Below are 27,969 nucleotides of genomic sequence, written 5' to 3'. Positions count from 1 at the left end.
ATTTTCCACATATAGGTTGGCATTTAGCTCCTATGGCTGTGAATTTGGAGCAAATACATCACTGGGAAAAAGGTGAGAACTCTTAAACAGGCTGTGAAAATGCGTTTGTTCCTTAGCTTTCCTTTGGAGTTTGTTAATTTTGAACCTTGGTGTTAAAAAATGAATTAAAGGTTAAGGAAGGAACTCTATCATGAATGAAAATGGCCAGATCACGGTCACATGCACCTGCAGGTTCACAGGTTCTGTGGCTTGGCTTACAAATTGTCTTATAAAATACAAACACCCACTAACAAAGTGCAACAGTATTACTACCTACAGTAAGCACTGCTATACTAACTGTACTCCTGTATGCCTCATGTAAATGTAAACCGACATGCTGCTACATGCAAACACAGTGACTGTCAACAGATGCTACAGACTGGACTCACAGCAGTTACCCCTGTGCTCCTCCAGTGTCTCACATTGTCTCCATTATCCAGTATCTCTGACTATCGCTGTCTCTGTCCTGTAGGCAAGTCTGTCTGCAAATAGATGAACTGCCCGAACTCAAAAGAAAAACAAAAAAACATCCAGTGTAGCCCCGCCCCTGAACCCTTCAACACCTGCAGTGCATAAAATCAGTCTGTGAATGGATTTTGCCACCAGTCCTGAAAACATATGAACAAACACACAAACACATGCAGACGCTGTCTAATTTGAGAAATGCAATAGAATACATGGATTCAAATTTTCAATGCAAGGGAAAAAAAATCTCAAGAAAATCCTGCAGTGTGGTTTACAAAAACATTCCCTCGTTAATAAACCATGTCGCAGCTTTCTCCTCTGTAAGCATTCAAATAGTCAGTGTCATCACTTCCATAGACAACTTCAACCTAAATCACATACAATTCGTCCCTTGTACAATACAATCCAGTGCTAGTTAACACAGCAACCCTTCACAGTTTGAAAAGACATCCTTAGAGGTCCCAGCAAAGCCCAGTTTGGCCTCATGCAGGGTCTGATTTGGTTAGACACAACTCACAGGCACAGGGTTAGTTCTCTTTTGGAAACAGAGCAAAATGAGTCCTTCTGTTAAATGCTGTGCAGTATGTCTGTGTTTGTGTGTGTGCAAGATAAACATGCATCTGCACAACCTGTAGGGAGCTGCAGGTTCAGCTGTAGCGCAGCAGGAAATGTTGGATGAACTGTCAGGAGGGTCTCTTGTGACTGCAGCAGCCTACAACACAAAATGGGATATATTATTCCCCGCACTGCCAATACATTAAAGAAAAAGAATGTATTCATTGTTAGCGTTTTTGTCCTGTTGATAAAAGGATAAGGCTGGAAGCGTTTTATATTCTTCTTACTGTCTTTCGAATCTCATGAAAAGACCAAAACCAACAATGGCAGTCTGTGTCTCACACTTACACTCAGAGAAGCATTTTCCTTCCTGATGTGCAGCTTTGTTTTTAAAATGTCTCAGACCCTTCCTGAAACCACTGGCCAAGGAAAATAATGCATTAGTTTTTAAATACTGTTGACTTTTATATCAACTGTTTTTGGACTTTTTGAAGGTAAGAACGCTTCATCAATCATTATCAAAATCAACTTAAATCCAACATTTGTGTAGCCTGTCACGTGTTTTCAAGTGGAGCTGCTTTCAGCTGACTTTTTCAGTCAACCTCACGCGCATCAAGCAGAACAAACACGCTTTGTGACCTTGACCTGAAGGCATTTCTACTCTTTGAGTCTATTTTCTTCCATTTTAAGGACGTGATGACAGTGATTTCTTGTTGGGTTCTGACCGCTGCCAAATTGTGGGTGACCTACAGTCATCACCGTCCCTAAATGCATCATGTGTGGACAGAGAAGGAGCGCTGAATGGAGCTGCTGATGCTCCTCTGCTAACATGGTGTGAAGAGAATCATGTACTGTCTAGCCAGGCTCTGGCAGCGGTCACATTTACTTTCTCTGACTGTTACAAAAAACATGTTACACCCCATCAGATGCTGCTGTAAATCCAACTAAACACGTCTAAAGCAGACTATTACAAACACACTATTAACAGACTTTAAGAGACCTGCTAGCCGAGCAACATTGAGGTTACATACAACCCATAATGTAACGCTCTTAATCCAAAGTACCAGTCCGCCATTGAGAGAACAGCTGCTTATTTAAAGATTAGTTGCCAAAAAAAAACAAAAACCCCATCTTATATTCGGGCTCATGCAGTAGTTTTTGCAGCAATCGAGTTTTATGGATTTATCAAGTTTTGAATGTAACATTGGTTAGTGGGATCGATTCAGCATCGGCTTTGAATTTTTCATGGGCTATTTTGCTATTTTTATATGTAAGAATTAAAAAATTTCCAACTCTGACGCCCCCCCCGTGGTAAGTGTCAGAAAGGCATTGCCCTCCTTCCTCTAACTGATCAGACCCAGGGGCACTGGGGAGAGCTGGTGAGAACAAGTTGTTCTGATGGCAAAATCAAAATATTTCACACATAGAGACACAGCAGCTAGAAATCCTGATAAATTCATCTTCCTCAGTTATGCAATTAATTCATCCAGGTTTTTCCTTTAATCACCTGTCTGTATATATTCTATTCAACATACGCAAGGAATAATCTAAATCGAGGCTAACTTTTGTCCCTGGATGCTTTAAAGGATTTCTAAAACTCTGGCGATGTGTTCCTCCAGTAAGAAACACTCAGAATGCTTCCACTTCCCAATCCAGCCACCCGACAGATGAGCGACAGCTCTGTGGAGCACAGCAGTCTGCAAAGTTAAATATTTGGCTGTAGTGGTATCATTGTGTCACTGGGAATTTTGGGGGATGCCAGTTGAGGATGTCACACTTTATAACATGCAGTGTCATCGCACCCTGTCCCGCCGAGCAGCAGTGTGGAAACATTACCTTGGGCGCCAGGCGAGCCATTCAGAGATACACTCATCCCTCAGTGTAATGCATCAGTCTCAGTCTACTTCACTCCAACAATCCCTCTATCTCTCCCCCCATCGCTCCTCACAACTGTTGGCAAAACTACTCAAAGAGTGGCCTGCGCTCCACAGTACAGTCTGTTCTGAGATCAGGTCTAAAAAATGGTAAACTGGCTGAGGCACAGGTCAGCAGGTAATATTAGGTTATTAATACACTCACCTCCATGTCAGCTGTGTCAACATGTTAAAACAAAACAAGGAGTTTGCTTCTGTGGCTCCACCTCAGCCTTCGATATCTCTCAAATTTGTAAAAAGAAACAGCTTGTGGAGAAGCACAGAGTCCAGAGTCATGACACTAGGGTGCACTGCGTCGCTAACGGCAGCAATCTGTGATGTTGATGGCAGGGAGGCGAGCATGGTGCTCCTGGTCTTCTCCAGCATATTAATCTGACCAAAGATCTTATCCACCTGCACATTTTGACTGCACACGGCAGCAATTTTAGACAAAACATTACAAAAAAAGTTTTTACACTTGGCCGAGTGGAGCGGAATCATGACGTGCATGAAGCATGTGACTTAACGCCACTCAAGCCTCCACTCCAGAGGCTGGAAACAGGACCTCTGTTGGTGCCGCAATTGGATGCCGTCTGCACTGTGAGACCACTTGAGTTGGGATGGTTCAGGTACGTTTGGTGTTCACCTAAACTTCAAGAAGTCTTAACAATATAAGACAACATATGATCATCTTAGTACGCTATTAAGACAAATTATCCCTGAATTACACATCCAGCAGAAAAGGACACATCTGGAGTTGTGTTTCTGGCTTCCTTCAAGACTCCCCCTCCATTGTTTTGGCCTTAGGTTTTGCAACTGAGCAACATTTTGTTATTGGAGTTTCCACAATTAATTTCTGTTTTTATGTCTCCATTTTACTGCCATCATTAACAAAGATTTAAAGAGTCAAATTCCAAGATGATATTTTTGACACTACTGGTCTCTGGCCAGTCAGATAGTTTGGGATTTATGTGCAGAGGTTTTGAGTGGGGCTGGGATCACATACTGAAAGAATTTCATTTCACTTTAAATCATTTTCATTTCAATGCATTTTTCATCTCCAACAGAAAACATGTCAAGACTTTTTCCGTTACACATGCTTTCAGCTTACTTTGCCCAAAGGTCAGCAAGATGTTTACCATACGTTTATCCTTTACCTCTGTCAAACGAGCTTGTCTGCTTGTCTTCCTGTGTGCAATGACTCAACGTAGGCCAAGGCACTCTGCATGGAGGTCAGACAGTAGCCCTCCTCTCCGATCAAATAGCTGAAAAAGAGAACACGTGTTAGAAGACGTCTGAACGTAAACATGGCGATCTTATTGAGGTCAAAGAAAACAGTAAGAAGTCAAATCAGGGCACGTTTTATTCAGTTCTTCATCCTGACAGAACTGAATAAAACAAGGCACGAGAAGGCCACAAGAATCCCAAACATCCAAGCACAGAACAGAGCCCAGTTTCTTCATTCTGCAGAAACCACCACATCAGCTTTTTCCCATAGTGACTAAAGGACCAAACACGTCAGCTCAACCTTGACCACAATAGTTAGAGAAAACGATCTTCCTTTTTCTCCACTTAGGGAGCCATTATACATCCATTAAAAGGGTGGGCAGCATGAGGACAGAGGGGGGGTGATGGATGGAGGATTGATATGTGAGAAGAAGAACGAGTAGGGAGGAGGTTTGTTCGGAGAGAGCACACAGGAGACAGAAGAAGGCTGGAGACCGAGTCAACTCTGACTGACCTTTAACTAACGAGAGCAAGACACGAGACCCGGCTGTGGCCAGGACGCTGCACTGCACAGATGGACAAAGAGTGAGAGACTGAGAAAGGAAAGGAGATAAGAAGATACTTCTCCCTCGACTGCGGCCTGGAAACGGCGAACAAACTACGGCTGAAGCAGTGTTAGCTTGGCACAACAGCCGAACTTTCATGCTGTGGACTGTTATGGACTACATTCATCTGTCAAGCCAGTTGTTTTACGAACTTTAAATTCAATTCTTGCTTATGTGGGATGACTAAAGATGTCAGGGGCTTTAACGTTGCTCTCAGTTTGCTGTCTTAGGTAAGTGGATCCAGGTTCTGACTCTGATGACTCTGGTGAGCAAGAACAACAGTCAGTGGAGGACTTTTTCAAAAAGACTGGGACAACTTGTGGCAGACAAAATCCATCTTACCTTCTTAATGTACTTTTTGAGGCTTTATTTATTGACTGTAGTTATAACATTACATACCTGGATATAAAAGCCCGTATACATTGACTGATAGCTGACTCAACCAATCATTCTAAAGCTTTCTCATTCATCACCTCAGGAGAACTCGAGCATATCAACCCTCTCGCAGCCTTGTGGTCCGTCTTGCTTCCACCTCTTCAACCCTTCCAATCCACTGAACTACATAAACATCACGTGGAACTTTATTTGTATTTTTATAGAGAAGGAAAACCAAATCCCAAATATCCTGACATTCCTCAGCCAATGCCAATCCAAACGGCTGGCTTTTACAACCAGCTGTTTTTATGGCCGTGCGTAGACCTCTCGGGTGTGGTCTGGGCTCACACGCAATGACACTCAGTATGATGTAGTATCTCAGACCACCACCCCTCCCCGTTCCACTTGACTGCTTATCTTGGTATCTGCTAACATATATTCAACTTTGTGTGGCAGTTGTGGCGGATGTTCACAACACTATTTTAAGTCCAGTATGCACCTGTTGAGACCAGAAAAGAGATCAGATGAAAAAGTGGATACTGGACTGTCAAACAGCAAAGAAGAGCGACTGAGGGAGACATTTTAAAGGTGAAACCCTGTTGGTACTTTCTGTATTAGTCAGGCTCTAATCATAGAAGGACTTCAACTCTACTGCATTGCTTTGATCTAATTCCACGTCACGAGTGATTTTATCATTATTACCAGTAATTGTTTCTCATGGTATAAGTAGGAAATAACAGAGGATCTCGTGAGATCTCATGTGATTTAGAAATTAACCCCGATGTCTGCACGGGATAAGCAAAGTCTCCATTTTGCTCAAATTTACCGACATTATCCCCTGAATATGATGTCACGGCTCTGTTTCAGAAGCGGAGCATCTGGTATAAATATAGTTTAGAGTTATGTTGCCCACTTTCCGCATGTGTTACAAGCATAAGTGCACATTTGCAGCTCATTCAGTTCAAGTAACAGATTCTTTGTGGGTGACAACCTTTCATTGCTCCTAACCGTCCCTTCCATCACTCACTCCAAACATCAGTATAGCTGAAGTCAGAGCACAGCTGTTGTCCGCTGTTCAGCAACTGCATACTTGTTCAGCTGTCTGACAAAACAAAAAATGACCTCTGCGTTTGGTGAAATATAGTAGATAATCTCTGGTGGAATTTCTACTTTACAAATTATGGACAGGGCAGATTTGCATGGGATTAAGATAACAGACAACCTCTGTGATTGTTACAAATACTAACAACAACAACAGCCTGTGGGTGCTACCTGCTGATGGTGGACATGAGGTTGATGAGAGATGAGTTTGAGGGCTGGAAAACTAAAACACTGAGCTGAATGACACTAAAACACTCATAATTCTCTGCGGGTTCAGTACTACCACCACTTACCTCTTTCACATGATAATGTGACCCATTGCTAATATGAAAATCAGTGCAAGATGGATATGATACTGCTGGGTTCTATCTGACAAATACTGATGTGCTCGGAAACCCCGCAATCAGTCAAAGCAGTTGCAGTGATGAGTAATAATCAGCATCTTCTTCCATCGTGATGACTCACCCCTCATGAATGAACTCTTCCAAAGCGGCGCATTCAGACACCAGCTGAGGATACTGGCACCGCAGAGCCACGAAGGACAGGATGGGCAACAGGTCATCTGCACCACTGTGAGAAGAAAGGAGGAAGAAGGCGGTGAGATCAAGTAAAAGAGGAAAACAGAAGTAAATAAATAGAGCTGAGGGGAACAAATATAGAGTGACATTTACAGAGCACGATGGCATGTGCTCCCCGGGGGACTGAGTGGAAACTAAATCAAATGTAGCCCTTAATGGGATGCGTGTTCAGGGATGGAAATGATAAAGCTTTTTTTTTCTCTCCCTGAGATCTGTTGGGAGGACAAATTGCAGCCTGGGAGATGATGACAGCCTGATAGCATTCTCCCTGTGTGCAGACAGTGACCATTTGTTTATCAGGACTCACACGCAGGGCGAACCGCTTGCTTGCAAGTTTGCGTGAGAAGTAGGGTTGCTAGGCCGCGACTGACCCGGCCGCATGCAACTGGATATTCTCCTCCTGCAGGTTCTGGAAGGTGTGGACAGGCTCATGTAACCACTGAGACCTGGACCTCCCACACACACGCACACACACGCACACACACACACAGTCGCAAGCCCGAGTTCTAATCTTCTGAGTACATTACTGTAAACACACACATCGATCCTCTCACACGAAAACTGGTGTCTCCGCATTCCACAGACACAATGCACTTTTCCCACGTGCAGAAATACTGATTTCAGCGAGAAGATTAGGCTCCATTATGCGTTCGGAATGCATTCCAATTTAGTGGAGGATAAAACAGCAAGTTGGGAAACAGCAGAAATGGGCAGAGGGGGAAGAATTCTTAATCAACAGGATGCAGAGGAAGAGTGGTGACCAATTTAGCAGCACAATGGAGGAGAGAAAAGAAAGGCGTGTGGACAAAAGCACACGGGAGAACAAATGAGCTCCTAGTTGGTCAAGGACAAAGAACTGACAAAAATGGAAATGCTGGTCAATGAGTAAAGGAGGGCAGGCAGTACAATAAAGTGTGTTTGTGTGTGTGAGAAATTAGAGACTAAAGTGGAAAAGCAGAAAGTACGAGGAGAGCTGAATATGCAACTCACTGTAAATACACAATAGATTCACTCCTGCTGAAATGTGCTCGTCCGTCAGCAGAAAACTGCAATTACTTCTGAATCCACTTCCATCCATCAGTCAGGCCTTGATCAAAAACACTGTGTGAGTTGCAGTGACGCGCAGAGAGGCGACCTGTATTTAGATTACTAAGAAAAGCAGCCTCATACGCGACTGCGCTGAGCTGCGAGCAGGACAGAAAAAAGGGGAACACTGGCAGAGTGGAGGCAGAAAAGTGCGCAGTCCAAACCCAGAGTGTTCAAGGAGTCCAATTTAGAGACAAAACTGGAATTTCTCTTCTGAACGACAGTTTTCTTGCCAGAGTTTGCCTCTGAGGAACAGCTGTCCCTCTGAAATGCCGGTTTTGATTCATACAATTTCTTTTTCTCTGGCCAAGCTGCAACGATTTCCCCTAAAGGTGATCATAGATGATATATCATCAGATGCCAGACATGATTGTATTCCTGGTCTATAAACAGGAAAAAATAAATACCCCACTGTGGTTTGGCCATGTTTGACTCACGTATCCAGGTAACAAAACAAATCTCACACGACATGATTCGGTTTTCATTTCTCGGAACTACATTCGGTTTCCAAGTTGTGTGTTTTAGGCGACTGGGAGAACACACAGGAATCCTTCAACGTCACAAGTTTTTTGGGGAAAAAGCTTTGAGAGGCGCTGTGCCCGGTCAACTCTGCTACTCTGCCGTGTCTGATCACTTCACACGCAAGGCGATACAAGGAGACAGATATGGAGCAGGAGACATAGCCCCAGCCAGTCTCCAGAGGAGGGAAAAGGGACGAGGCGAAGAGTGCAAGAAAAAAGACAAGATATCAGATAACATGTATGCAAAGAATTATGGCCCTTCTCCAAATACTGGAGGTTTGTGGTTTGCACTACATGCTAAACAGATTATTCCAAAAAGCATTAGAGACATGAACTTGTACACATATTTAACCCTTTAAACGCTGCTGTCATGTCCCATAGGTTTCATGTCAACTCACTGTGAGCCCCGTTAAAAAGCTCCTAACCTGAACCGAAGACCAGCTCTCCAAACAACCCAGTAAATGCTCCTATTCTAGGACTCAGGTCCCCACCCAACACAGAAAAAAAATGTTGGCTCTCAGTTTGTTTACTCGTTCACTAGTAGCCTCAGTCTCCGCTTGAACAATATTGATGCAAAAACATTCTCAGTCCACTAACTAACTTGCAGATGACTTGGCGGCGCTGTTTTGGATGTGGTTCAGGGGATCACGTGAAGCCACACCGGGACACACATTAAAAACGGTTTCCTCTGCATCCATGTATTTGTCAGTGTTTCTATCAACACAGCACAGCTTAAATTGAGTCCGCTGTGCACTCCGTGTTCTCCATTATGGCTGCTACAACCCACTGAACCTTTGTCTGACATCATCGTGGATTCCTCAAACCTCCATCTCTTTTCTTCTCTTCCTTAAGCCCCTTGTTGGGTCCTGGGTCTGTTCCAAACCCAGACAGGACGACCCACTTTTTAGGCCTGGCCGGGAAGAGGAACTCTATGGGGGGCAACAGACCTAGGAGAGCCCCTGCTGTGCCAGGCTTAGCTGAACTCTGATGAGTCCTGACAGGGCAGCTACCGAGGCAAGGAGGCCTTAAATGATGTTTGGGTACTTCCACCAGACTTTGGGACAGTCTTTCCCTCCCTATCATAAGCATGGAGTAAGTGGAGACAGGGCTCTTATTTTGAAGTTTAATGAGGTCTACTTATGAACTAAGAGAATAACACACCACACACAGGCAGCACCGCTTTGATGTTATCAGGTGTCTTATTTTGCCATTTTCCTGTAAAAGTATAAAGTGAGTGACGCCAGAACCCCAAAGAGCTGCCACCTGTTGCAGCTGATGATGTACTCACATGGCGGCTGTTTTGGGTGAAGAGTCCCCCTCGTGAAGACACCTGTAATCCTCGGCACAGGCACAGATCAGCCGTAATGTCCGAACTGCAACAGAACACATCGGGGGGCAGAAGTTTACATTACGAAGATACAGAGAGTGAGCATTGAAACTTGAAAACCAAATGACCCGTCGCAGTTAAAAACAGCTGCAAAATTAACTGGTCCCACGTGACAGGAAGCAGACAGGACTGTTAGAGGTAATTTGACCAATTAAATGATCAAATGTGGGCTATTACGAATGACTCTCACTGTGCAGACAGCAACCAATGCTGCATTTTTTTTTTTCAATAAATGCCAAATGGTGCGTTAAATCAGCCAGAGGTTCGTGGAACGATGTACCGCACGTTTTTCAAATGTTGCACATAAAGAAGCTGCAGCCACCACCACAAAGAGAAGAGCACCATCTACAGAAACTTTATCAACAATCTGATGAAAAGGACATCTCTGTACTTGAAACACTGGCTACACCCCAACTTGGTCGGATATAGACTTGAAAAGGTGTAGCATCCAAAGGACTGTCTGTTAGTTAGGAGAACACGCTCCTCTGCTCTAAATAAGAGTCTGACAGATCCCAAAAGTCATGAGTTTAAGCACTCCTCATCCTCCACGAAGGAGGTTACGGTTCTGACGCTTTTTGTTTGGCGGTAGTTATTTATTCTCAAATAAACAAATCGGACAAACAACACATTGACAGCAAATGTATAAAATAACATCACACAAAACTGGAAAGCAATTTGTCAACAGGAGCTCGGGGTGATTTTAACATTGCACGTGCTATTCAGTAGGTCTCATTTTAAGCCCAATTAATTTGCCACATGTGATTTTCCTTCCCCACTTCAGGGATGATTGCATCCCCAAATATCTGTTTGCTTGGTTCTCCTGAAATTAAGATTCCTTTTCAACAGACACCTACGTGCTTCTGTTATTGAATTTCATCAGCTCTGCACATGTGCTCTGGGTAGGGGGTGGTCCTGTCTGTCTGCTTGGTTTATAAACCAAAATTTATATTTTTTTACTAAAACTGACTCTCGCCCATTATGAATTTTTAATACCTTCTAGGATGCAAGGATGAGAGACAAGTCTGTGGTCGTGGTTTTCTTCCTGAAAAGGGTGGACCGCCCTCTTTGGGTTGAATGAATACACTCCATGAATAGCTATGAGTATAAAACCAACACAATCTCACTCACCAATACAATCCAGCTTCCTCTGTGGACAGCAGTCTGTAATGAGAAGCTTGAGCTCCTGAACAGCGGACTCGTAGGGGTAGGAACCTTGCAGCGCGCCAGGATCTTGGGGGAACAGTTTCAGGGGAACTCCAACATCTCCAGGTGAAGCATCCTGGTACAGCTTCATACTCATCTCAAAGGCCTGCTCTCTATCCCTGTGGACCTTCCTGAGGAAGAAAGACAAAGGTTAAAAGAGTGGAAACCCAGGCGGGTGTTCATTTGACAGCAATTTGATAGTGGTGGTGATACAGGGGTCTACTTTCAAGTGGTGTGAGTATTTATTCCAACATAACAATTAGCTGTGTTTGTGGGTGGGAAGCCTGAAAGGTTTTATCATCCTTGTGGCTCCATTAGCGACTCCTCGTGGTTAGTGGGGGGAAGTGTGAACGTGTTCGGTCAGTGTTCTCAAACTGGGGGCTGCAGAGCCATCACAGGGGGCATATACAGTATGACCAGGCTAAAAACGTGGCGTGAAACTGAAGGCGAATAGCTGACCTTTTTCACAGCAGGGGATTTCACAGACATGTCAAAATAAATACTAACATTAATTGTTGCATTGCATTACAATAATTACTGGAAGTGAGCCGTCAGTGATATTAATAGCTACACCTTTGCTTTTCCTGCTCACTACTAGAGGGTCTATGAAGATTCAACTGAGTTCAACAAGGAAAGAATAAAGAAAAAGAACACGTTAACTACGAGATGGACGAACACCTCAGTGAAATCACTTCTTAGTTACCAAAATAAGTATTTTTATCTAAACGCTCTAAAACCAAGCAGTTGTCTTTAAGACTAGGAAATACAGAAAATAGCTTGACATGTAAGCAACGGCAACGCAAAAAGTCCTGTGATAATGAGAAAAGAGGCACAAGAACATTTAGTTGAAGTCACAATATGAACTTTGCAACACAGCTGATACTGTTAAAGACTGTTATTGGAGTGGAATGAGAATCAGCCACAGAGGATGGAAGAGGCTGACATACTTAGAGCAGCACTGCCACATGCTGGTCACAGAGAAATCCTGACCCACACTCTGACCCACCATTCAGGCCAAACCTTCATTTTTGCTTTAAATGCAGCACGATAATAAACTTTACCACGGCTGAATGCCTGAGCTCCTTTCTGACCTCCTCCAAAACACATCGCCTTTGCTGGGAGATGGATTTTGTTCCAGTGGATTAAAAATAAATCCCCAAAAGTAACACAGTGGTTCAGAGAATTATACAAGGTTTTACAGACGGAGAGTTTTGCTTTTACTTTAAAGGGGAACGGCACGGATTTCTTAAGAATCAGGCAAACAGTCCTGGCGTCCACATGTGTGGACATCACATTTTGGGTTGTCTAGACCAGTGGTTCCCAACCTGGGGTCTGAGCCCCCCCACTGGGGGACAATTTTATTTGCGCTGAGGTTGTGAGGTTACCAAAATTATATTTGTGCACATCTACAACTGCTGTTTATTTTTGCAAATAAAAGAAAGAGTTTAGGTTTCAGGAGGCTGAAGTATGAGGACATTTTCAGGTCTCAAGGATTTCGGCCCAGTACCTGAAAAGGGCCACCAGGGCGCTCCACAGGGGCCTGAAGAAGGCTTCCTCTATGGCCGCGAGGCACAGGTCTTTAGAACTGGCTGTGTTCAGACACTCAAAGGATAACAAACACAGTGACAGAAGCTGATCTGCAAGATAAAGAAAACAACACTAACATTCAATATACAACTTTTACATTGACGGTATGTAATATCCAGCCTTAACATTTTCAGAAACAGGAATTTGTTGAAAGTCAACATAGTAAGACACTTTCTACGCACGCAAACACAAACACACCTGTCCTCAGTCATCATGCTCACCAATTGCAATGTGAATGTCTTTGACGACGGCCTTCATGTGTTCTCTCAATGCTCTCATCTCCATCTCCTGGACGTTTCCCTCATCCTGCTCGGCCTGCGTCGAGGAATCGCAGCTCAGCTCTAAATCGGAGCTGGGCTCATCGGTGGTGCCGTGGGGTGGGGTCCAGTCCAACTGGGTCAGGAACTCCTCCAGGTCTTCAAACGAGTTCTCCTTATCCATCGTCACCTGTGCGTGAGGCTCCTCCCTGTCCTCATCGTCGTTACTGGTGTGGAGGTCATGAGAGAGTGAGGGTGACGAGCCGGTGCTGAAGCTGTGGCCACCAACGCTGCTGCCTACAGTCCTGGTTGGCTTCCTCTGGGCCTCTGTATGATCAATGACATTTTCACTTAAAAAAATGTATTAATGCTAACATGGCATCCATTAGTGACAGTGACAATTGTGATTCACCCTCTAGCGACACGTGGCTACAGCATGGCTCCTTTGCCATTATGATATCATCAAATTCATTACACCAATAACTTAAGGAGACTCAAATGCAATCCTATAAAGGTGGGTCTTTAACCCGGGATTGAAAAGTGCCTTTCAGCTTCTTTTCGAGCCCAGTCTTTTTTTGATCAACCCGCCTCACCAACACCTGGCTCTGACCCTACCTGGATGACACAGGTTTTGAGTGCTGTGAGAAGGCCTCAGCGGCAGGGCAGGACTGTGGGGGAGGCCTTTACTGACGATGGGGTAGAGTTTGTTGTAAACTCGGTACTGGTGTTTCTTCAGCAGCTTCACCACTGGGTGGTCGGACCGGCTGAGGACACAGTGCAAATGTTAGGCGAGCTACAAAATATATTCTGCATTATTTGAATGAGAAGTGACTTAGAATTTCCCCTGAAATTCTCCCTTAAATTTAGTTTCAGCAAAGCCGTTTTAACTAGTGCTGTCAAAAATATCGCATTATTAAGGCGTTAACGCAAATCAATTTTAACGCCGTCATTTTTTTTATGGCGCGATTAACGTTCTTTGTGAACTAGTGAACTTGTAGTTATTTATAAGCTGTGGCCACTGCTAGTAATGTTACAAAAACTACAGGATCCGATTGTAAACCGGAAACAAAACAATGGGCACACCCCACGCATGTTTTGGTCTCGCCTGCTCGCTAGCTGTGAAAGTGGAGGCGGATGTCAAGCGCGAAACGCCGAAATGGATGCGAACAAGATTCTGAATAGAAAGTTTAGTTTCACAAAGTTGCCAAAGTTGTCGACTGACAAGACCAAAGTTTGGACAGAAGCATATGGATACCGCAACTAAAAACAAGCTTACTGCAGCCACAGCCAAGTAATGTTCATTCTGTCTGGAGAGAAATAAGAGGCTACGCTGATGAGCCTCTGGTGAATAAACAGAAGAGCATCACAGTCTGACTGCTTGTATGTTCAGAGGAAACTTAAGAAAGGAAAGTTTAAGCCATTAACTGCACTATAGGCTGAGTCCTAGTTTACAATGATGTGCACTCTGTAACTTTATTTTGTATCACCCTGTCTTGATCCCTTAGAAAGGGTTGCTGAAGGGGCTTTTTTGTAACCAAGCATTTATTTTTTTTGTCATCTGTTTATTGACAGTGTTAAATTGTGTGAGATTTGATTCATTCAAATGTGAATGACTGCTCAAAGAGAGAATGTTACTGTGAAATATAACACTACACGTTGTTTTCAATAAAAAACATTTGCACAAAGCAAGCCTATGTACTTCTCCATGTTGATAACAGTATTAAAATGATAATTAATGGGACATTTAGAATAGATAAAAATGTGCCATTAATTTGCGATTAATCACAAGTTAACTATGACATTTATGCGATTAAATATTTTAATCGATTGACAGCACTAGTTTTAACCCTTTTAGCCGCTGGTCAGCGGTACCTAAAAACTTGATCACACAGGGGCAAAACACTTGAACCTCCAGAGATGGACAAATATGACCTTAAACTGGATTTAAAATGCACATGCTGCAGTCAGTTACCTGAGCAGGTATGAGACTAGACCTGATACTAATGTGACGTCATCAGGATTCTTCCTCATGTTGGCTTTCCACAGTTTGGGCCAATCCTAAAGAGACAAAAAACATAGAAATGACTTACCGGCCTCTATATGTACACTTTCAATAAAAACACTGATTGGTTGATTCATTTTGACAACTGCTTTCTTCAGTGGTGTGACAATACGATTTATCAGCTACACATAAGCAGGGAGTTGTTTGCCTTTTAGCATTTCATAGAGTCATGTATTGAGTACTCCACTAGTCAAACGAGGCAAGTGAAACTCAAAGCATCTCTTTGAGCTTTGGGACCTTGTAATCTTTCATCGGTTTTGATATATTTATAATGATTACTCTCAAACTCACATGATCTTGCTCATATTCCAGTACATTAGTGTAGAGAATGCGTTGCTCTTGCTCCTCTGCTGTCAGTGCGCCGGATGCTGCAAATCTCCTGTTAGCACAAACACACAGAGAAAGTATTTCCCTACATGCATACCTGCAGGCACACAGCACTCGCCAACCTTGAGAGCATCAGAGTTTTTGAAAATCATGAGTCACTGATGTGTTTTTGGTCTTCACAGTATGAAACCTGTATACTGAACTAAACACACAAAGAACACTGGAAGGACATGCTGATTTATTTCACATATTATCTGTATTGATACAAAGTTGAATGTCATATACAAAACAGTGGATGTACTATATGATCATATCTCATTTCCTGTCAGACTTATCATAATTTGAAGGTATTAAACAGGGGTTTCCCACTCTGTGATTTCTGAGGGCGTATTTTGAGTGAAATAGCAAAAATGACAATAAACTATCTTCAAAACTGTGTGGCTGTGACTGATTTGCAAGACTGAATAATCCCTTTCCGAGAACTAACTGACTGCTTCACTCTACCCTCAACACTTCTATTTTAAAGTGGTTCGAGAAAGAAGGCAGCAGCTAAAAACAGAAGAAAGCTTCACCCAAACTCAGTGGGTTTGTACCTGTTGGCCTCTTCCTGTAGTCTTAGTCTTCTCTCCTCCATCTTCCGCTGGAGCTAATTTTACAACAAACATTAAGGAAACTGCGAAAGATCACACTCCTCAAGTAGGTCATAAGTGACGATGTCACCCACTGACCCACACATTCTATAAACAGAAATATACAGTTAAACTTATATTGTATTACTTTCCATTTCCAGTGATCTGGGGGCTAAAACTTGTCAGCTGCTGTATGCCTGAGTAGATCAAACAGTCTCTTTACCTTTGAATATTTGCCTCAAGTCACATAAAACATGGGAACAAAGCATCACAGTGGCTGACGACAGAAGGATACAGCGTCCTGTCTGGCTCTGGCTATGATGAGGTTCTCCATCATCTGCCTCTGGAGAGAGAGTGTCTGCGTGGGAAAAGAGGAAATTACTTTCAAAATATGCATTCATGCAATCAGAAATGACGAAGGAAAACAATAGGAAAAGTTGCAACGTGTGAATTTCTTCTGTTGAGAAAAATCTAGTTCATCTCAGCACAAACATGAGGGTCTGTAAATTAAATACTGCTTATATTTTGAAAACCTGCTATAAATGCTGCCTGATCGTCGTCGTGGCGTCCAGCTGACTGACTCCCCAACAGAGACAATCAGAAAAGCAATCATTTCACTCCTGAGCGCATTTTAGTTTGACGCTTCCTCCGTCACTTCATCAGCTGATGTAACTTTACCTTCACAAACGCCTTTAGTTTTCTCCAGTAATCACGGAGCTCCACTTGACGCCGAAACACTTTCCGTATCTGAATGATGAGTTCACATGAATTATAAACTGGGATCGGGTGAAAAATTGTCTCGCTTACTAAGCGTTGTAATTTAAAGTCAAATTAAATGTTATTCCTCTCGCTTACCATCTTTTTTTACCAAAGAGATGAACACGAGGAGAAGAGAAAGCTGTTTTCTACAGTTATCCGGCAAAGTAACTCTCACAGACGACAGACCTCCACACCGCCGCTCCCACGGCCCTCAGGTATTCCTTCAGCAGCAAAACGCGGCAAGTTAACGTAGATACCCGGCCGGAAGTACCGCATGAAATTCAAAATAACAGCACGTACTTTGTGTTTGGAATGAGTGGAGTCTTTCCTGGGCTTTAGAAAGTTAGGTATGATGAGAGCATTCACGCGGGTAATGTGTTTTGATTACCCCATAACACATCTGGGGGCAAGGTGTCCATCATACACTTGTTTACAGTCATATCTGCGTCGAATTTAAGGATTCAAATAGGTTTTATTTTGAACTAGGGAAGACACAGCTGAAGGAAGTTTAGTGACGGTACAGCATTATTTATGTGGACAAGGATGGAGGAATACAACTTGCTGATTTAGCTGTGTCAGTGGTTGTTATGAACACTTTCTTTGAGTTTAGAAGTGTGTCGGATCACGTCACCGTACAAAAAACAGTCCAAGCACGGACGCTGAACCAATATATCACTTGATTCAACTCAGTCAATTGCGGAATCTCAGTCATCTGCTAAACAACTTCCATGTGCAATTAATAAAATCTATTAAAACTATCATCAAAATGAACAATCAGCCCAGATAAAACGATTCGGCCACTTTGAACATAATTTATTATTTATTATTTCAAAGATGCCTTTTCCTCATTAAAATTTAAGGCTTTACAACCTGTTAACACATTTCTAGGGGTTAGAAATGTTGGACACTTTGTATGACTTGACTCACAGCGGTTAAAAAAAATCAGTGAGGTGCGGCCTCCTCGTATATATTGCACATTGGCTTTAATGTTGGTTGATATGGGCTTACTGTGAAGCCCCAAATCAGGGGCAGGATCCTGCACAAACCCCTCCAGCGTTGGACTGAACCTGGAGGCTAGACTGAAGGGCACATCTCAATTATCTTATATTCCTGTATCACATCTGTAAATTGTTTGCCTCACAAATAACAACAATTCTTTTGCCTTGATCTTGCAGAAACTGCAGATGTGCCATTTCCATGTTGACATCACAGTCAAATGCTGCATGTAACATGTGCACGCTCGGTTCAAGCATGTCAGAGCAGTTACTGATGAAAGGCAAAATAGTTTGAGTAAAAACGCTGAAAAAAAAACACCCTTTGCATTTTCAACAAAGATGCAGGCCAATAATACAAAGGCTGCCACACAGACGCAAACATACAAACACACATACCAAAGACGTCTTCTGGTAGGCCTGACCAGGTGTGAGCCTTGCCAGACGAGCTTCATAATTGGCTTTCAACTTCTGGTTCAAACGTGATGCTTCTTCAATCGGTGTCAGCTCCCTGGAGTGCATGCACACACACACACACAAAAAAATGTAATAGTATTTCCAACCGCAGGTCTAAAATTTAGATAACTGAATTTAAGACATTAAAGAATGCAAGAATCTGTTTGACCTGGCTGCTCAGCTGAAAACATGCTCTGAGTGGAAACTAGAAGTGACTGGTCTAAGAAATCTTTTTAATTCCTGCTGCATTGTTCACTGTAGACGATATCTGCCATTGACTGGAGCAATAGTTGCCCTCTTTGATAAAAACCGGCCCTTACTTTTTGCTTGTGTCCTGTGACTCCACTGTTTGTAGTCTCTGGAAGATTTCAGGAGACAGAAAACGCGAGACCTCCACCTCCCCGCCACCATCCGACATAACCCTGCGGTGACTGGTTTTTGTTGGGCTGGCCGCTTGACAGGCTGTGTCAACAGGGGTATCAAGTGTGGGGGGAGAGTGTTATTGGCTTACAGGACAAAATCATGTGGCTACACATTGGCTGGTTTTGATTTGTGACCCCTGGGGCAGGCTCCGAGTAGGCAGTGATTGAGTGGTATGTTAACAGATGATATGCCTCTGATTGGAGGGGATGTATTCACCAGTGTTTGAAGAGGTGGCTGCTCGGTGGACATCAGTCTGCAGGGGTCCTGACTGGCCAGGTGAACACGAAGAGGACGTGGAGACGGAGGCAGAGAGGTCAGGGGGGTTGGCACTCTTTCCTATAAATGACTTAGCTCGCTCCAGACACTGCTCAGCCAGCCTCAACATCCGCTCCACCTCCACCTCCACCTCCACCACCATCTCCCTCTCCTCTGAGGCCGGGACAGAAAGAAAGAGAAGACAGAGAACATTGTGAGATGTGAGGCTTTTTTTTTTTTAATTTTTAAGAAAATTACTCATAGATGATAAATTGAATGCGGGTCTTGTATATGAACGTCATCACATGGCATTGATATCTGATTGAACTTTGTTCAAACAATCAGCCACTGTATCCAAGCAGATTAGTTCATGTCTGGATAGAATGATTAACTACATTGGCAGACGGTACTGCATGTGGTCTGGTCCCAAGTCTGGAAAGGTCCCATCCACCAATCCACATTGGACTGCCACACATTCAAACCTCTGAGGCTTTTAACTTGGTTTGTAAATCTCGTGTCAGCCTCAGCTGAGATCCTCATCACGGCCCAGAAGAGAAATGGTACGTACAAATAATATTTTATAACACCATGCAAACCCCAAATAAAGCATATGAAACTGGTTCACATATCATATGATGACTCAGCATGTGTGATTTCATGGCACATGTACAATGTTAAGTTGCCCCCTGTTTAACAGCACCACAAATTACATTGTCCAAAATGATCATAAAGCTGAATCAACGCCTCTCTAAAGCAGATTCAACAAAATCAGAACATAACTTTAATGCCGGTGTGGTGCGTCGCCTTCAGAGATTTACTTGCCAAACAGGAAGTCTACCCACACTTGGAGCTTGGCGGGTGTTAATTTCAGCCCCTTGAGGGATGGGATCTGGTCTTCTCCCACCCTGAAGTGGAATTTGCCAGTGACCCTCCCTGTCTTCAGAACCAAGGGCCGGGACTTTGCTAGTTAGAAAATCATGTGTGACCATGATAGGAGCAGGAATGCTGCTCTCTTCCCTGCCCTCTCTCTGAGTCCCTCTGTGCTCCACTCTCCATAGGGTCATTTTCTGAGTTTATATTTTTTTAATAGACTAATAAATAAAGGTAGGACTTCAAATCACCACAATGAAGGCCTAAAACTATATGATGTCATTATATAGGACAGCACAATGTAAAGCTACTTATCCAATGAGAGGACTCATGGAAGCTGTAACTTTAAGCTGCAAACTCTAAATAAAGGCTCACAGCTGTAAGTAAAGTAAATAAAAGCATTTCACAGTTTCTACTGATGCAATAGTCCTCAAAGTCTAACCTAATAATGAAGCAGGTTCACAATTAGATATTTAAATTGAGGCTCTCAAAAGTGACATGTTAACTTTTTAATATGAAATGTTGCATTTATTAGACGACACTGCAGTCGCGCAGCATCACAGTCGACAAGTTGGCCCAGGTGAAATGCTTCGGGCCCTCCTTGCCCTGAACTGGGCCTTTTCATGCAGCGCTGCGTGCCAATCACAATATCAAGTTAAACAACCTTGCTAGCAGTTAAACTTGCTCCTAGCTGGAACACAGCAACATAATTTTTTGGCTGCACCGCAGTAATCCTCATTACGTCCCAGACAGCCCTCAATTTTGCCCTCAGGAGCACCCGACCAAACACAGTGCAGCTACACACTAGGTTTCCACCAGGTCCTGTTAGATGGTTTCATTTTTTCAAAAGCTGACTGAAGGCCCACGGGACAGCTCTCATGAGTAACAGAGAAAGCAATCACGATGTTAGATATTTTATCATACAGCTTAGCACATATCTTCATCATCAGTCATGTATGTCACTCCTCATATCTTACTTTGTGATCCAGCTTCCTCCAAAAGTGCATGAGATATGAAGTTGATAGTCCGGAGATACTCACAGTAAGCTTCCTGCAGAAACACCACGAGCATGTAGTATCATCTTATCATTATAACAACAACAACAACAATAATCAGAAGAAGAAGAATTACTGCCAATGAGACAACATGGCAAAGGTAACACGTCAGGATTAAAAATAACATTAGGCCTTGTTGCTAAATTTGACTAGTCAAGCTGAAAATACATTTGTATTGCAACTTTAAAAATTGTAAATGCATGAAAATACAGCACAGAGAACCAACAGAGACTTTCATGCAGTGCATTAATTATATTATGAGACAAACATTACATTCATCTGTGCAGAGTCATGGTGACATTACATCAGTGTGTTGTAGCGTAATCTGTGAGATGTCTTATTTCTTTGACATATCTGACGCAGTTTGGCTTATTAGAAAAATTGCGCATCTAACTCAAAAGTGATCTAACATTATCACAACAACCTAAAATAAAAGAACAGGAACAATTACATTTCATGAGGCTAACTACTGAAATAAAAGTACTCCTGTTTGAGTTACTCCTTAGTGCAAAAATAGAAACTGTGAAGCTAGTAATGCTGACATCTCATGACATGACAAGTGAGGTTCATATGATGACCGTTAACAGCGCTGAGCCGCTGACTGACAGCAGCCATGTGTCCCGGCTGTGGGTTAAAGTCAAACTGAAGCAGGTTTAAGTGACAGGTTAGCTAGCTAACCCACTGACAGCTCCCGCCCCCTCCGTCTGTTTACATCACAGTCTGCTTCCTGTGGCGTTAAACCTTCGTGTTTTCGTCGCGGTCGAGCTGTGAAGCTCACTACCTTATGTCTGTTCCCTCCGTCCAGCTGTATTGCTACTTTAGCCATTTTCATGGCAGTTTGAAGGGGCTTCACCCCGCTGTCAGCTGTAGCCATGGCAGGAAGAGGTTCGCCTGCTCTCCGTCCTTCTTCTTCTTTGGCTTCAGTCTTGGCAGATTGTAAACAAACTTTAAAGAGCTATACTGCCTCCTGCTGTACAGATCTGGCAAAGCAAGGCACGAATTTATCCCAATACTGATATCAAGTGAATTAAAAGCAAATCTGAAAAGTATTGCACAGAACAGTTGTTACACAATTCTGTGACTCAAAAGGTTTTTGAAAAATACTCTCATTGAAATGCTTGTGAACGACATTAAAATTATACAGATTTTTTTCAAATATTTTCTTTCTAAGGTTTTCTACTATTCTTCTTTGCTTTATCAAGGCTTCTGTCTGTATTATTATATCATTACATATGCTGTATTAGTATAACTATCAGTTTTATCCAATGCAATATTACATATTTTTTTTACTATTCTTATATACGTTTTAGTGTGATATTTGTTCTAGTAGTCTTTCCAATAGTGTGTGACACTGACTGGTGGTGTTGCAAATGCATGCACAGAAGTCATCTATATAAATAGGTCACAGATGCATTGCTTTTGTGGAGTAGAACAAAAACACTATTTACTATCCATATCTTACTCGTGCAATTCAAAATCTTCCACTGTCAAACTGAGCCGTCCTTCTGAAAGCCATAAGATAAAAATGGCCATTCTTAACTGTAAGATATTATATTATATTATATTATATTATATTATATTATATTATATTATATTATATTATATTAAAATTGCACAAATTTTTTCAGTACCAGGGCAGGACACGTGTCACTGCTGCCTGCATTCAGTGAAGCAACATACTGCTACTGACAAGTGACAATGAGGTTGCACATTGCAATACATATCGACAGCGTCTCAGGACAGACAAAGGTTCAGTTGATCTTGGCATATGTAAGTGTGGTCAGGCAGAGACAGAAACAATAGATCGTGAGAGATCAATAATCTTTCACACAAGAACCGATGTGTTCTATGATAAGTTTGCAAACCGTCGCTGATCTTATCACACCAGAAGATCTTGTGATTTCATTTTGAGCAGGGCAGCTGACAGTCACTGTCTCTTTGTTATCGGCACAAGTAAGTCATTTTTTTCTTTTTTAAGATTAACCATGGTTGTACCCTGATAATCAGACAAACTGCCATTTTCACATTATTAAGTGAACAAACTTGAACATTATTTATGCTACCAGGTGGTTGCAGAGTTGCATGGTGATGATATTTTAGATTAGCTTAGACTCAGACGACCAATAATGTTAAAAGTGTTGCTTGTACTGACAAACACAGATAATTATCAGACAAATCAGCAGTTGTATTGTTGTATTGTTTGGTTTTATGGCCCAAACATTTACTGTATGGACTCTCTGCTCTCATTAACGTCCTTTGGCAGTTATTTCCAGTACAAATAGCTCCGGCTAACCCACAGCACACCGCCTGTAAAACTAGGCAGTAAAAAAAAAAAAGCAACAGATTTGTTGTCAGAAAATACAGAACCAGCAATACAGCTCATTACAGTAATGACAATTTTTTTTAATTAAAATATAAGTCTTCAGACCTTCGGGCCTGCAAAATCAGACATAGATTTACCGCAGTATTAGTATTAAACAATAATACATCTTCAGAGCTGCAGACCACTGCCCTCAGTGTTGTGGAGCTGATTGTAGACATCCAGAGCCCACTGGAAAGTCTGATTGTAGCAGATCTGTTTTCCCTTGATAGTTTGAACTCTGAAAAACATACAGAAGAGTAACATAAAATCAACACCTGCAATGAAATCAATTTTAATTAAAGCTCATTCATTGGCTGATAAAGAGAAATCTCCACTTCACTCCACTGAAACAGGACTGAACTAACACAGAATTGTTCTAAACAATGATGTTCTGTAGAGCAGTAGGACCCAGACAGACACACACCTTCTTTGAAACAAAGTGTAATTAATAATTATGAAAGGTCATCGGTTGTCCGTCTTTCTATCCATCATTTCAGTACCCATAGTGAGACAAGAATAGTAGAAGAAAGAAGCAGAAACTTACATGAATGCCGGCTTCAGACAGGCCCTGTGGGTCTTGGATATGTCAGATACTCTCTTTAATGGTATGCTACGGGTGTAAAAGTTGAAGCAGCAGTTTCCAGGTGCTGTGCTGTACTGCAGAGCTTGAGCTGTGAGGAAGGTAAATGGATAAAGTCAAGATAAACATGTCTGTGAGAAGCCTTCAAACAAAACACGACGAGACACAAGTAGAGGTCACTCACGCATGGCGTCGCAGCAGCAGGCGATGAGCAGCAGCAGCCCCAGAGCGAAGCAGAGAGTCTTCATGATGCTGTCAGGAGAATGATGGTGATGGTGCTGATGATGGTGTTCTTCTTCTCTCTTTGCTGTGATCGGCTCTCAGCACCAGGTCCAATATAAATCATGGATGACGTCAGCCTTTTCATCAAAAATAAATCCTACCGTGAGGGCAGAATTTCCCCACACCTCCTCAGCTTTCCACCACGAAGAAATACAAGTGCTGCTGCTGGTTCAGGGAGGGAAGTTACCGTGAAAGGGACAGGCCACAGTTTTTCTGTCAAGAGCAAAATCCGCTCCCCTACCACAGAAAACAAAGCAGTCTTCTCAGCATTTATCTTATCTACATCTGTGCATCTTGAGTCTGTTCTTCAGACGCGTCTGTAAGTTTTACTTACATTGAAGATAAAGATGCATTTTGTTCTCACTGTTCTCTGAAAATGTGCTTAAATTCATCCTCTTCCTCTATCCATATTTACACATTTCACCTTTTACACTTGCAGAAGCACAGAGCAAAATGACTTCAAATGAGCAACATTAGCTTTAATCACAGCCCAAATGGACACAAAACAAACAAATTTGTCAAAACAATTTCTCAAAGCCATAGATGAACATTTTGGGGAAAGGCTCTTATTAGTTTTCTAGATTGATACCACTGTGTCTACAGTCATGGCCAGCGGCAGTTAGCAAAGCATAAAGACTGAAAACAGGGATACGCCTAACCTGGCTCCAATCCACCCATCAGCTCACTAATTAAGACATTATATCTCATCTGTTTAATCCAACAAATGCCAAAATGTAAAAACATCAGTTTGTGGCTGGCTGTTATGTACCAAACTACATCGTGGCTGGACACAGTGACTTCCTGAAAGTTGCTGAAGTTGTCACCATGAGATTGACATTCAACAAGCAGAGACTGCAGGAAGGTGCCTTAGCTGTGTGCCCCTGCTTCTAGTTTTTATGCTAAGCTAGGCTAACAGGGTGCTATACTTACTGGACAAATCGTATCGAGTGGTATTGATCTTCTCATCTAACTTGGAAGCAGCATAAGTATTCCCCAAAATGTTCAAGTAACCTTCGATGAATTGCACACAATATAACTTTGTGCTTTTGATTATCATCACTCTTACAGCTTAAATACCCTTTTAATTAATATTTTTCTGTAATATGTGTGTAATATATGATGATTTGAAGTTTTTCTGCCAACCTTTCACCATGTTTAGAGGGTTAGTCATGGATTAAAATACAGTAAGATGACTACAGGCCTGCAGGACAAGATGACCATGATATAGGCCTACTGTATGTGTGGGTTTGAGTATGTCTGTAGGAGAAATACTTTGAAATAGCTAACTTTCCACTTGGTCATGGTGTTTGTGAGGAAAGGTTTTTCCTTTGTATTTTTGTTTAAAATTGCAGGTTATGTCAGTGAGCTCTCTGACACAAAAAATACTTGTATTTGGGCTTTAAAGAAAGATGAAAGTTCCGGGTTTATTATTCAAAATGTCTAAAAAAAACTTTTCTGCCTCCTTCAGGGTAAAATACAATTTAGCATGAGTCACTTCCCCCTTTAATGCAGATCTTTGTGGTGCAGACCGACATGATGGAGACAGCATGATGCGACTATGATCTTATCACAGGTATTTTCAGAAGTGTACACAAAAACCAGATATAGCAATGCATCCGTGACCTATTTATATAGATGACTTCTGTGCACGCATTTGCAACACCACCAGTCAGTGTCACACACTATTGGAAAGACTACTAGAATCTTCCAGCACAGTTACAGTTACTTTGCTGATATTTTACATCAGATGAAGAGAAATTAATAAGCATAACAACATACAGTTGTTAAGAAAAAGTAAAACCCTCTGATAAAACTTTCAGAATTCATCACCAGCAGACAAACAGCCACTTAATTACAATTAGCGCATAATGTTTGGATCTTTTACTAAAGTAAAACTATTTTACTTTTACTTAGAGGCAACACAGCAAAGCAAGAACACTCAGCTACAAGTAAAAGTCCCATATCATATTGAAAATTGTGTTATCAACAAAAAGGATCAGAGGTGAGTGTTGCGTTGCCAGTGTGAATTCTTCGATTACTGGATAATGATTGTTGATTGAAACAGTATTTTAATGTTGTTGCTGGTCGAGGTGGAGCTAATTCCAATGAATTGTAGTGTGATATCAACAATGCAGCATGACGTAAAGGAGCAGCATAATGTAACATTTCCCTCTGGAATGTATTCAAGTAGAATATTATCAGATGTAAATATAGAAATATAAAATAAAGTTGTACATGAGTCAATATGCTGTGTGTGTGTGTGTGTGTGTGTGTGTGTGTGTGTGTGTGTGTGTGTGTGTGTGTGTGTGTGTGTGGAAGAGATAAAGAGAGGGAGGTGGGTGGATGGCTCTCACCACCAAGACTGTAGGTTGTCTTGGACCAGACACATTGAGAAATCCCCATTTAAGGTCAACATATTTAAAAATCCAACATTCTCACCATGTTTAAATCCAATTTTCAGATGAAGATTGATATTGGTTGGACTTGAGATCTGTCCTCCTCTGCCCAGCCTGCAGTCTCTCTCTCTTCCCGAGTGTCTGTGTGTGATTGTCTGAATGGAGACTGGAGCAGAGTGCCACCAGCTTCCTGTAATCAAAGACTCGGCTCTGCCACATCCACCCGGCCAGATCTTAGTTCCTCCTCATCAGAATCAGAATCAGAATTCCTTTATTGACCCCCGAGGGGAAATTGTTTTTGTTGCAGGTGCTCCTTACAAAAGAAACAAGAGCGACTGCAACAGGCTGCATGCACCGTTGTCTGCTCTGGTCGCTGTCCCCTGTCCCTGTGTCTCACCTGTCCATCTCCCCTGCCTTAGCACCAAGCTCGGCCCAGCACCCTAACAGGTCAAAAAAAATCTGTGCCCTAACCCCAAAAAACCAGTACCCAGAACGAGTGTTGTGCTAGTTACTTTCCAAGTCAAATTAATTTCATATTACTGGTTGCTTTCATTTAAAAGTAAGAGATAAGATAAAACTTTATTGAGGGAAATTAAATAAAGAGTTACTCTAAGATATTATTGCGTGTAGAGTAATGCTTTTATGACTACATTACTTTTGCATTAAAATAACCACAGAAGTATGAAAAAGGAAACTTTGGCATTGAAATGCTGGAAGAAGTTATATACGCACTGAATAAAGTTCAGTGTAGGTCAAATGCAGATTTAGTGATAAGATGTGGAGATGGCGGTCTGGAGAGCTAACCCACAATGACAGATAACATGAGTGAGCAGAGAGAGCTGAGTAGTTGGTTGCAAGGCAGATTCGCAAACACTGGGCTAAACAGACAGAGAATATAGAAGGACAGAGGCACAGGAAAACACAATATCACACTGGACTCAAAATATGGGAACTACTGATGAGACTTGAACTCAGCCACAGTTTTAATACCACTCTGACAAAGCAAACAACCTGGTGAGGAGCAGAGTGGCGTATATATACTGCAGGAGCCTGATGAGTGGATGGGTTTAAGGTGTGCAGGTTGATTGGCAGCAGGTGGCTAAGATGAACACACACCAGCAGACAGAGAACAAACAGGGGAGGAACAAGAAAGACAAGGACAGAGACAGAGCTACTTTAGATGCTAAAGTAAATAATTACAGAGGATTATTTGAAGTGGTGGATCTTGTGTTCACTAAAAAATATCCCAGAAAGAAAATTTGTGCTTGAGATTATAAAATAATGCTTAATTAATTTACCCCTTTTTCCCCACCAAAAATACTGTTGTGTCAAACTTTTTAGGTCACATAATCATATAAGATATTGCATGTAATTAAAGTGGCTGTATATTTACTTAACTACTGACCTCAGAAATGTTAATTCTAGTAACAATCAAGTTTATAGAATATCAAAAAAGCCAAACATATCAGGCAAAATCTAGGTGAAATCATATGAGTGTATATTGAATTTAAGCATAATATTTCCATTTGATGTTATGGTTCACCTATTCAGAGCTGACTGTGTGAGGATCGTCATTTGTATTCATGGTGCATGGAGACCTCCATTGGCCTCATGCGGGCGCG

General features: G+C 42.1%; 2 protein-coding genes across 3 annotated transcripts; both read right to left on the bottom strand.

The window, feature by feature from the left end:
- Positions 1 to 111: 111 nt before the first annotated feature.
- On the bottom strand, positions 112 to 21,646 carry vps9d1 (VPS9 domain containing 1). 2 transcript variants are annotated; one of them, XM_070971859.1, is made up of 17 exons: positions 21,509 to 21,646; positions 20,650 to 20,722; positions 18,764 to 18,976; positions 18,445 to 18,586; positions 18,068 to 18,179; positions 16,213 to 16,275; positions 15,882 to 15,934; positions 15,253 to 15,340; positions 14,872 to 14,957; positions 13,510 to 13,663; positions 12,864 to 13,218; positions 12,563 to 12,692; positions 10,981 to 11,186; positions 9,754 to 9,838; positions 6,746 to 6,850; positions 4,130 to 4,237; positions 112 to 1,216 (listed from the first exon to the last, which is right to left on the bottom strand). In XM_070971859.1, the coding sequence occupies exons 1-16, from the start codon at positions 21,599 to 21,601 to the stop codon at positions 4,135 to 4,137; spliced, it is 2,061 nt and encodes a 686-aa protein (XP_070827960.1). In that variant the 5' UTR covers positions 21,602 to 21,646; the 3' UTR covers positions 112 to 1,216; positions 4,130 to 4,134. The 2 variants fall into 2 exon arrangements, with proteins under 2 accessions (XP_070827960.1, XP_070827959.1); XM_070971858.1 differs by having other exon boundaries at positions 12,864 to 13,226; positions 13,515 to 13,663.
- A 1,543-nt stretch (positions 21,647 to 23,189) lies between these two features.
- On the bottom strand, positions 23,190 to 24,064 carry LOC139338216 (C-C motif chemokine 4-like). Its single transcript, XM_070973207.1, has 3 exons — positions 23,854 to 24,064; positions 23,634 to 23,760; positions 23,190 to 23,327 (listed from the first exon to the last, which is right to left on the bottom strand). Exons 1-3 carry the CDS (start codon positions 23,915 to 23,917, stop codon positions 23,219 to 23,221), a joined length of 300 nt encoding a protein of 99 aa, XP_070829308.1. The 5' UTR covers positions 23,918 to 24,064; the 3' UTR covers positions 23,190 to 23,218.
- Between the last annotated feature and the right edge of the window lie 3,905 nt (positions 24,065 to 27,969).

Source organism: Chaetodon trifascialis, chromosome 10 (genome assembly GCF_039877785.1).
Source record: "Chaetodon trifascialis isolate fChaTrf1 chromosome 10, fChaTrf1.hap1, whole genome shotgun sequence".
In the NCBI taxonomy this organism is placed as follows: Eukaryota; Metazoa; Chordata; class Actinopteri; order Chaetodontiformes; family Chaetodontidae; genus Chaetodon; species Chaetodon trifascialis.
Note: the sequence above shows the minus strand (reverse complement) of the source record. Positions and strands in the feature narration are given on the sequence as shown.

Excerpts from the sequence above, each read along its gene's own strand:
- LOC139338216 (XM_070973207.1), bottom strand. The coding sequence starts at position 23,917 with ATGAAGACTCTCTGCTTCGCTCTGGGGCTGCTGCTGCTCATCGCCTGC. Across the intron at positions 23,761-23,853 it reads CTGCTGCTGCGACGCCATGC|CTCAAGCTCTGCAGTACAGC; the intron begins GTGAGTGACCTC and ends CCTTCCTCACAG. Across the intron at positions 23,328-23,633 it reads TGTCTGAAGCCGGCATTCAT|AGTTCAAACTATCAAGGGAA; the intron begins GTAAGTTTCTGC and ends TATGTTTTTCAG.
- vps9d1 (XM_070971858.1), bottom strand. The coding sequence starts at position 21,601 with ATGGCTACAGCTGACAGCGGGGTGAAGCCCCTTCAAACTGCCATGAAA. Across the intron at positions 18,180-18,444 it reads TCACAGGACACAAGCAAAAA|GGAGCTGACACCGATTGAAG; the intron begins GTAAGGGCCGGT and ends CATGCACTCCAG. Across the intron at positions 9,839-10,980 it reads GAGGAAGCTGGATTGTATTG|TTCGGACATTACGGCTGATC; the intron begins GTGAGTGAGATT and ends GTTCTGTTGCAG.